General features: G+C 35.1%; 1 protein-coding gene across 1 annotated transcript; it reads left to right on the top strand.

Annotated features, from left to right (window-relative positions):
• LOC126668243 (uncharacterized) lies at positions 1-1,062 on the top strand. The gene has a single exon (XM_050361449.1). The coding sequence runs from the start codon at positions 1-3 to the stop codon at positions 1,060-1,062; it is 1,062 nt and encodes a 353-aa protein (XP_050217406.1).
• The last annotated feature ends 10,720 nt before the right edge of the window (positions 1,063-11,782 follow it).

Below are 11,782 nucleotides of genomic sequence, written 5' to 3'. Positions count from 1 at the left end.
ATGTATAATTGGAACTCTTTAACTTCCAACGATGCATCTCAACTTTCATATGTTTGGAAGGGTATTCGGAGAAGCTGTTGTACTGATTATTCACAATGGTCGCTGTTCTTGTCGAATATTAAGTTTAAGGTAAATAATGGTCTCTCAATCTCGTTTTGGTCTGATCGCTGGGTTGATAATGGTATTATGAAGGATCTTTTCCCTCGCCCCTTTAATCTATCAAGACAAAAAGAAGCTTCTATCTCTACTATATTTAACAGTGAATGGAGTTGGCGTCGCAGGTTACGATTGAATGAAAAAAGAGAGCTCGATTCTATGCTTTCCCACATGCGTTTGATTATTTCATCTCCAGAACAAGATTTGGTTTGCTGGATTAAACATGGTGGTGTGTATTCAGCTGGAAGTTTTTGCAAATTAACTAGGACTGCTGCGAATTTGCAGCTTCCATTATCTGCTACTAGGATTAACAGGTCGGTTTCTTCAACTTTGTTTAATTCAAATACAGCAGGAATATTACAAAGGAACCTTCCTTCACCTGTCACGTCTTCATTCTGCACAGCCTGGTCCTCCTTCTCTCCTCCACAGATTTGTTGCTTTATCTGGTTAGCATTACATGAATGTGTCTCCTCATTGATCTATCTTAATAACAGGAACATCGTCTCGGATGCAAACACACTTTGCTCGCTGTGTAAGAAACCGGAAACTCAGAATCATATCCTTATGCATTGTCCCTTTGCCTCATCAGTTTGGAATAATATTTTGAGGAAGGTTGGTATTTCTTCTGTTATGCCAAATAAGATTGATGAATTCCTTCTCCAATGGAACTCTCTCATTCCTAGATGTTCGAATCCAAAACTTTGGCATTCACTTTGGGACATTACCATTTGGGAGTTATGGAAAAGCAGAAACCGAAGAATTTTTGAACAAAAATCAACAGGCATTGAAGATCTAGTGTTTAGAAACTTCATCTCAGCTTGTTTTTACTTTAGTTGTAATGTAACTAGCTTCCCATACTCGGGAATGGATTTCTTTAGGAATCCGGATTGTATTCTTTTCCATTGATTGTTTTTCCTCTCTCGAGTCGTAGCCTCTAGTGTGCCTCATGCCACTTTTTGTGCGAAAATTCTTGTAGTTGGAAGCGTTTGCCATTTCTCGTGACCTTTTATTAAATTTTACATTCATAAAAAAATAAAAATAAACTCAATACATCTTTTTTATTTGTAATCAACAATAATTTTGTGGGTTACTTATATAAAATCACCACCTTACACTAATTTTCTCCTGGCCATTAAAATTTGACAATATCATTTGCAACTTCTTTTTACAATTATATCATTATTTAATATTTTGACGATTTACAGTTGACGCAATGATCCGGGGACAACACGGTACAACAAGTCATATGTCGTGAGGATTGTGTTGATAGTTTAATGCATAATTTGATGTTTTGTGTTTTGTTTCTTCAAAAAGATATGGCCCTAGATTAAGTTTTGAAATCATTAATAAACTTAGCAACATTATAAATTATTTATGGGATCTAACGTGTTGCGTCACATTGTTCTCAAACATTGCATATCTTTTTTAACAATGACATTATTGAAAAAAATAAAAGGCGATGAATTATACTGCCAACTTTTACAAATCTTGATAGAATTAAAAAGTAGTATAAAGGTGATTAGGGTTATTGTTTGATCTGTGCCTACGGGTTCTTTTAAAACTACAAATTTGTGCCTGTTTTTATATTAATTCTGTTTTTTTGCTTGGGACCACGCAATCCGCAATTTAAAATCACGGATTGCGTGGTGATCCGCGATTTTAAATCACGGATCACGTTAACTACTCCTTTGTGGAGTAATTAACGAGATTAATGCAATCTGTGATTTAAAATCACGGATTGCATCTCTCCATAATGATTGGGGAGACAGATTCATGATTGGGCATCAATTTGCCCAATCATTGCTGCTCATATATTCTTTATTGTTAAAATTTAAATAATTTATGAAAACTGTTTTTTAGTCAGCGTTTTATTATATTTTCCGCTTTTACGATATGCAAAAATTACAAATTGCATAAACAAACTGATGAACGGTATAATAATAATAATAATAATAATAATAATATAGAGTGAAGTTGGATTACAAAGTTTACAGTGTCTTAATAAAAAAACAACAAAATCATAAATAATCTCGATATCTAGTGTTCTTCTCCAGTGGAGTCCTCAAATCGTGCCCCTGATCCTGTCGCGGCACCGCATACTCTCAATCAGATCGTAGTACTATATATCACTCGGTCTGTTAGCTGGCGGGCCCTCTCTCTCGTGATCGTCGTCCTGGGATGGCTCCTGATCATCTGCAGCCGGTGCAGTAGTGTGCCTCTTGTGACTTTGGAAGGAGGCTAAAGGACGGACCCGTGAACTGAATACCACGGGCTGTAACTCTTCGAAAGAGCCCTCCACGAGAACTAGACTGTTCAACCATGCCTCTGATACCGAAAAATACATATGCGACTGATCGTCAAAATAAACATACATCACACTTATTTTAGTTTATAACATTTTTTAAAATTCCATAGTTTTTACAATTTTTTTTGATAAAAATCAACATATTTAATATTTCTCTAAATTACAATTTGTTAATAAACTACAATGACACCTATTATTTATACTAACAGTAAACTAATTTAAAAATATGACATTCATAAATTATACTAACACCTAGAATTTTTTTAAACATACAAATATTTAATAAATAATTCAAATTCTAACATTTAAAGGTATATTAACTTATTATTTTTTCTAATTTAATATAAAAATGAAAAATGAAAAATAAAACTCACCTCTTGTAGTCCTCAAATAGTGCTAAACATAAATAATCCACTCCGAAAATAAATGCTGAATAATACCGCTATAAAAATAAATTCCGCTCCAAAACACTACCCCCGATTGAGAGAAAACTAATCTATTTGAAAGGAGAATTTTGAGATTGTGAGGTTGTGAGAAAAATGTGGGTTGGATGCCCCCATTTTATAGATTGCAATCCGCGATTTAAAAACACGGATTGCAATTATGACTGTTGGAAACTGTGCTTCCAACGGTCTGATTCCTTGCCAATGGAAGAGAATCTGTTTGATGTCATCCGCGATTTTAATTCGCGGATGGCATTAAACACAGGTTAATTAACCTGATCCGCGATTTAAAATCGCGGATCAACACGCAATCCGCAATTTTATATTGCGGATTGCCTGGTCCCAGGCACTAAACTGGGATTAATTCTCATCCAGGCATAAAATTGGAATTTTGAAAGCCCCGTAGGTAGGGGTGAGCAAAAACCGAACCAAATCATTAATCCGATCCAAACCAACCCGAAATTAATTTTGGTTTGGTTAAAATGGTTAAAATGGATTGGTTTGGTTTCAAATTATAAAAAAGTATGGTTTTTGGTTTTGGTTTGGTTTCAACTAGTGGTTAACCGAACCGACCGAAAAACCGAAGTTTACAATAATATTATTTTTAATTAATATTTATATATGTTTAAATAAATATAAAATTTATTTATTGAAATATTTATATAAAAATATAATATTTGTGTATAGATACATATATAAAAATAAAACATATAAACTAATACACACATATAAGTAAAAATTATTATGCATAATTTTAATTATTACGTATAATTATATATAATATTTATCTAAATCTATATTAACCAAACCGAACCGAAACCGATGCTAAAGTTTGGTTAACCGAACCGAAATTTTATATAAATATTTGGCGTGGTTTGGTTTTTATATTTTCCCCTAAAATATGGTTTGGTTTTGAAGTTTACTAAACCAAACCGAACCGAACCGAACCATGCTCACCCCTACCCGTAGGCACATATCCGTCAAAAACCCAAGGTGATTATTTATTTTATTAACCGTAATTTTATGTAGATTCTTAAGTATATATTTTCCGAACTTCTTAAAATCAAAAGTCTAGATTTTCATAAGAAAAATAAAAAATTTACAAAACTAAGTATATTTTATTTAATTCCTTTATTCTTTTATTTCATTAAGCTATTTATTAGTCCTTTAATGTTTGTTTTTTTTTCTTCAATTTGTTGGAAATTAAAGAAAATTTATACAATTTTAATGTAACTAATTATACAAGTAGAAAATTCTAAGATTGCCTCCTCTTAACTTCGTGCATGGAGAATAGAATAAGCTCAAATGACCTCAGGCTGGTGTTGCATGAAAGCCACTCTGATACTTAAATCAGTTAGGACTTTTTGGTAGATAATAAGGGTAATAAGTATTTAAAGCTAAATAGAATGAATACCTTCTCAAGCACCGATTGAATTCTATTTATAGGTCCTCGGTTGATTAGGTACCTCGTCCAAGATCGTGGTTTGCGCCCACGATCTTCTGTTGATACAAGACCACATGTTTTGATAAATCTGCATAGTGGGAGAGAGCGGCTGATTTGCGTCTTCACTTCATTCCCTAAACAAAGTCAAGATGGATAAGGGCAAAGCCTTAGATTAAATTGGAGAGACCATGACATTTGGGCGTCTATATGGCGATCTAGATAAGGAGACGAACGACATTTCTAGATTGGTATCAGATGTCCCCCCCCCCCCCCTCCCCCTTAGTTAGCCAAGTCAAAGACTTTAGGCAGTCCTTTCGTTTTTTTTTTAAATTTCAAATTTTGAAATTTAACCCCGTTTGAATTCCAAACAATTTTAATAGTTACTCGTAATATAAAGAGTCGCGTCTATTTGTTTTCTGAAATGAATGCCTTATTAAGGAAGCTACACCACGTTCTCAAGCACTCGAGTATTTAACTGCTACTTGTTGGATATTAAACATCCTGTGTCACTAATGTCTCAGGAAATTTCAAAAAGGTCACTAATGTCAATTTTCTTACAAAGTGTCACTGAACTATATCTTTTATTACAAAAATATTTCTATTGTTACGAAAAGAACACTAAACTTTTTGTGAATTACAAAAAAATCATTGGGTTATTTCTTTTATTACAAAAAGGTCACTGAACTATGTTCCTTTTTGTAATTTTGGCTTGTCACGTAAGCAAAAATGTTAGGTTTTTACGTCGTTTTATATGGATAAACCCTTATGTAATAAAAGGTATAGTTCAATGATCATTTTGTAAGAAAATTGACTTTTGTGACCTTTTTGAAATTTCCTGAAAGTTGAGTGATCCAGGGAGTTTAATATCCGCTACTTGTTCCTAAAAAAATAAGGTAAATAACTCTAATTATTCTTTTTTATGCATTCTGATTTTCATTTATGGATTCTTTCGTTTTGATTCTGATTAAACCACTCTTAGGTTCCCGCTCATGTGCTTCTTTTTAAAGCTTCTCGTTTTCAGATACTAGTAAGTTCACTATCTTCTTTGATCTTCCCTTTAAATCCTTTAGCGTGTTTTTGTATTTTTCTTCTTTTTCAAATTGCCATGTCGTCTTCCTTCCCCCCCCCCCCCCCCTCTCTTATTCTGCTAAGGGATCCAGCGATAGGCTCACTTTGTATGACCCTTCAAACATCATAGATTTAGACTACAATATGGAGGCACTAGATAATACGGTAGTAGAGCACAGTCAAAAGGAATCTTCCAACCTTAAGGTAATTGTTATGAAGCAAGGTGTAGACAAAGTTTTCCTTACATTTGATATTGCTGGCAGAGAAAGTGAGGGAGAGGATAATATTAAGGAAGAATGAGATGAGAAAGGAAAAGAGTATGAAAAAGACATAATTGTTCTTAAGAAGAAAAGAAGATATCCTTAGTCTAGACTTGTCCCTAAGAAGAAGAAAGATCATATTCCTCTTATTGAATATCCTTGTGTTATGGACTAAAGTGCTTTGGATTGGACCAGGAGTAAGTATGAGATTCCTACTTCCGTTACTTTGCAACTTGCAGAGGTAGGATGTGCCTTGGATCAAGTTTTGGAGAATGACGAGCAAATCATCTTCGTACAAAATTTGGAGGCAGGGTTGAGATTGCCTATTGACAAGTATACTCAAAAATATTTTCAGCATATCCATATTCCTTTGACCCAAATTCATCCCGACGGTCATAGATTTTGTTCCACGGAGATATATACCCGTGAAGTGACTTTGACACTAGTAGTATATGTCGGGTTAGTACGTACAAGGTACGGAAACGATAGGCCCGAGCAAGTTGTGATGTTTTACTAGTGTATATAAATGTTCGTTTGTATAAATGCTTCTGTTCGTAAGGTCATTATGTGATTGATGTTTGCAAAATATTTATAGTGATTTTAGGCTGTCTACGGGTTTCGGAGCTACAACTCTCATTCCCTAGCACCGGTCGCGGTCCTCGATTTTGGATCGTGACAGTTGGCTTTCTTGAACTTGACCCGAATCCTTCTGATTCTGACTAGTTTTGCATTTTTACTCTGTTTTATTCAAAAATACTCCAAAAATATTAAATGTTTACATTTATCATAAAAAATACAAAACAAGTAAAACTGACTAAAAATACTTATATTTTATGTAATAAAACACTAAGATGTAGGAAATAAAGAATATGAAAATTACGTAAAATTTAAGCACATCATTAACGCCGCTCATTTCTCACTTCCCGAGACTTTTATTGACAGGTCTCACCCATTTCTGAGCACATTTCAAGTATATTTCGAATGTACAAGTAATTAAAATGTTTATTTAAAAAGAAAGATCTAGAAGAACGTACCTCGAGCTGAAATACAGAGAAAACGTGCCACTCCAAGTGTAATAAAAGGGGAGCCTCCTGGCCCGCCTCTAATATCAAAGTCTCCCGGATGACTTGTCGATCAACATCTTTGTACGGCTCCATAAACCTCCACGATGGTGCCATGTTACAGATTAAAGTGACACTTGTAAATTGAGAAAAAAGAAAGCTAGGAAAGAGAAGTAAAGAAAGAGAGTAAGGAAACTCAATTGCCTCTAGGACTTATAAGGCGCAAGCCCACTAGATGACAAAAATATGCCTAGAGTAATTTTTACGCCTGAAAGAGGTCATACTAGATTTAAAATTTTCTGACCATAATGCTTCCTCAGAGGATCGAAATAGAGGATACAACCGCCCTAGAGGACTTAACAAAAGGAAAAATTCCCTGAGGATGAAAATAGAAACACATCTCCAAAAGGTAGATTAAAACTCCTCCATGGACCTCCATGGACAAACCAGAGGAACAGACTCTCTAGAAACCAGAATCAAGAAAAATTCACCAGTGGACTAATTAGAAAATTTCCCCAGAGATTTAGAATAGGAAATGCAACCGCCCCAAAGGGTCAGAATAGGAGATGCAACTGCCTCAAAGGATCATAACAGAATACATCTCTAGAGGATCAGAATAGAAAGACATCCCTAGAGTGTCAATATATAAAAACTTCCCCATGGACAGAACAAACTAGGAGAACCAACCACCCTAGAGGATCATACTAGAAAAAGTTTCCGCAGAGGATTAGATCAGAAGGATTGCCTAAAAGACGGGATCAAAATGGTTAACGATAGAAAGACATCGCCATGCCATTCAGTACTTGCAGAATGCGACATCCAGAATAGCATAACAATAGTCTAGCCCTACATGTCAAAATCCGGAAAAATGAGCAGTTTAATGTCAAAAGGACGAGAAGTGGTAGAGAGAGACTGAAATATGGTAGAGAGAAACAAAGATATTATTTGCAACAGTTCAAATAAACTTCAGACATTTTTGATAGTTGTGGAATAACTACGGAATCTAGACACCTATGAAATAGGATGGCCCTTGGGATGGCCAAGGGGGTGTTGTCCCTTCTTCAAACCCGAGAAGTACCGGACATGATAATTACTAGGGGTCCAAGACATTGGATCACTCTCAGGATGGTTGAGAGTTTATAGCTCCATTCCGCGGCGAACACACCAGGGGTCCAAACCATCGGATCATTCTCAGGATGGTTGAGAGTTTATAGCTCTATTCCACAGGGCAAACATTAGGCAGTCCAAACCCAACGGATGACTTTTAGAACAGCTGAGAAGACCTATACTCGGCCAGATGTGGAGTAGACCAGAACCAGGGCGCATGAAGCCAGAGTCATGCACCACGGCCGGTAATGCTCAGGCTAGGGCATTACCAAACAGCAGCGAGAGAGTACCTCCGATAGTGGGCTTTATCCTTATTTCTTGTCAAACAATGAGTTACTTCTTTAACAAGAATTGACCTACTTTCTCAATTCCCGTTAAAGAGTGGGAAAACTGTAGATACCTATTTTCCAGACATATAAAAAGTGATAAGGGAATAAAGCGTCCAATGATGAATTCAGTTGTTTGAAGCAAGCGCGATCAGTGCGTAGTTGCGAACTTGAGGGGTTGAAGCGTAATTAGTTGTAAATAACCTATAAAAATCCAAAGAAATTGTATTCTAAGTCTACAAATTGGACTAATTGCAATATCTTAGAAGTTTATGCGCCAATTTGCAAGTTTGACGAACTAAAATTGACCGTACCCAAACCCGTAGGGTTTTAGAAGCCTTTTTTAATACTTTTTGGAACCAAAACTAATTTTTAGCACCCTTTTACTTAGCTAGCAAGTTTAAATACGAATTCTAAGTAAAAATAATAAAGATAAATAATTTAAAAATAATCTTAATTTTAATAGTCTGTCACTTAACACTCTTTCAACTGCAACTCTAACTCTATGTAAATAGTAGTTTAAAACTAACTTAACTTCTAGGTGAATCTACCCTAACTTGATCACTATAAATAGAAGACATGCACAACCTAGCAGGAGACAAACGATAATCAAACACCAGAAACGCACACACCCTAGAAAAATAAACACCATAGCCGAATTACACATCACACACACATAACTTGAAAAACAAGCTTAGACGCTTTAATTACTCAAGAACAAGCTACTACGCACTGATCTGAAGCTGGATACCACGTCGGATCGTCAGAAAACAAGTCAATGACTCAGAACGATACTTTTGAGGACCTAAAAATCATTCTTATCACTTTTAGTGACATCTTAATCATACTTGTTGTTTTAGGATGCATGATTCGTTTACTTTATCGATTTTTGCCATAACAGCTGTTTTTGATGTTTTTATTATAATTTCCATGACAACTGATTAGGAGTATGTTTAAGGCTGTTTTATTATGTTTTATTCCATGAATTTAAAGTCCATTCAATTTCGGTGCCTGGGAAGCTTGTTAGAGATAAATTGCCATACTTGTGTTCTTGATGTCTTTGGCATCTTACCTTCAAAATTTCCTTAGAAAAGCATGATTTAGGATGATTAATGAATGTTTAATTGTTGTATTTTAATTCCAGTACGTATTAGAATATTTTTTTGTATGTTTTGATGCATTTTTTAGTGGTTTTTGCATGTTCCCGAAACCTAAAAAATACTCCCTAAACTTGCTCAGAACCGGCGCCACCGTAGGTCCAGGCCGCTGTCGTCGCCACTCACAGTGGCATCGAGTTCCTGCTTCTCCCCTACCAGAATTGCTTCCTAGGTCCTTCCAGACCCGATCCTACCTAGTATTTATGTTTCCGAGCTTGTTTCAGCTTGGAATTGAGCCCCGTTTGAGCCCACATGTACTGTTTTAGTTGTAGATTTATAATATGTGTTGTAAAGGGTATGTCCCTATTTAATTCACGCCTCGAAGTCCAAACTTGTAACCCGCTAAGCAAACCGGGCACTATAGCCCACGATCGACGAGACCAGCAACTTATAGAAGGGATTCCGAGTTTGTTTGAACTCGGAATCGACCGCGGTTCAAACCATTGGAACCGTATTGACAAGACGAAGAATTTCTTTATTCTTCCCGGAACCCGAATCTAATCACAGTGACGGTGAAAACGCATCGAGTGTGAGGCAGTATGTTCGACGAGGTTAAAAAGTATTGCTAACCTTGCATGTTTAGCACCTGCCCATGGGCACGCTGATATGGTTTAATCGCTTTTCAAAAACATGTCAAATCAAAACATTAACAAGTTAAAGGAGTAACCACGTTAACTTAGCAATCAAGTCAAATAAATCCAGCAAATCACTTAGACATCTTAGAACTATCATGTAAAATGTAAATAAATGTTGTATAGGCTTACAAGTGGCTTAAAATAAAATCAATCTTACTTATACATCCGGTTTTAGGTTTTATGCATGTAACACGATCCAGACCAGACATTATTCGACTATTTGATAGAAACCGCCAGAGTTAGATGTATGCTTAGGAGTAAGTGCTACTTGCCTCAAATGTCAGTTCAGATCGAGTCATATGCGAATCTACTTATTTACTGCTTTTCCAAACGTGTTTACTTTCCAGTATTATATCATGTGAATTGATATTGTTTGTTGAGATGAGATAACCAAATATGTCTAGTAAATAAATCGGTAATTAATAAGTCAAGCACACGACTTTCGGGGAGGTCCACGAACCCGGTCTTTTGATCTGACGTATGATGATACTACCCATAAGCGAGTTAGGTTATCCAGTCGGTATAAACATTTTCTAGTTGATAGGACTCCATTATTTCAAAACTTTCCAGATCCGAATTCAGCTATAAGCCTGGTCGAGCGGTCTCCGAACCCCACTTCGCTCACACTTACTATCAATAATTACAGATGCATGGACTACAGGTTAAAATAAAAAATTTATTAATACTATACTAATGCGCATGAAGTACACACTTTATTTTCATGGCAGAAGACCTAATATTTACAAATTTAAAAGTATAAGGACTTAATGTTGTCAAATAAAAGTGTATGAATGCCGAAAAGTAGAAATGTATAAGGGGATCAAAATTTGTGTTTTTCCAAAAATTATGAAGAACAGCTAACATGACAAGTAATATCGGAAAAAAGGAAATAAAAGCTATACAAACAATGCCAAAACTCATTCTAAGGTCGCTTTACCTTATCATTTTTATTTTGGAAGCCTACCCAAAAATGTTATCTTCTTGATTTCTATACTTGCCAAATTTTCGATTTTCATACCATTTCTGATCACTAGAAGAAAAAAAATATAAGTAAAAGGACCGGAAAACCACAAATAAGTGCGTTAAAATCACAAAAATGAAAAATAGAAAGACCGGAAAGATAAAAAAATTAAAGTACGAAGTTCCTGAAAAAAAATGTTAAAATACAGAAGCCCCGAAATAGGTTAGACATAAATAATCATAAACAGTCGAACTTGGCAATTATAATATCTCAGAAAAGGAAAGAAAAGTTATACAAATAATCAAGGGTATTACTATTCGCCGCCCCAAATTACTACCTACCGCCCAACTTTTTACCAAAATATTCCTAAGCCATTTTCAACTAAAAAAAAAACTCAATCCTCTCAACTCAACTAAAAACCCGACAAATAACCGAACAAATTTATAATAAAAATATCAAAATCACCTAAAATTAGAGGACGGTAACCTCTAATAATTAATCGATTTTTAATTTTTTCGTTTTTTAAATTTTTAAATTTTTTTTTAAATTTTTTAATGGGCCATCGGCCTCAAATGGCGATGGCCCATAGGGGTCATCGCCATCTGAGGGCGATGGTCCATTAAAAAAAATAAAAAAAATAAAAAAAAATAAATAAAAATCGATTATTTAACGGATATTCCGTCTTTTATTTTTAGTCGATTTTGATATTTTTATTATAAATTCGCTAGGGTATTCGTTGGGTTTTTTATTGAATTGAGAGAATTGATTTTTTTTTTAAAAAACTGAAAATGGCTTAGGGGTATTTTGGTAAAAAGTTGGGCGGTAGGTAGTAATTTGGGGCGGTAAATAGTAGTCCACA

Source organism: Mercurialis annua, linkage group LG2 (assembly GCF_937616625.2).
Source record: "Mercurialis annua linkage group LG2, ddMerAnnu1.2, whole genome shotgun sequence".
Classification (NCBI taxonomy): domain Eukaryota; kingdom Viridiplantae; phylum Streptophyta; class Magnoliopsida; order Malpighiales; family Euphorbiaceae; genus Mercurialis; species Mercurialis annua.
This window is presented reverse-complemented; position numbering and strand designations above follow the sequence as displayed.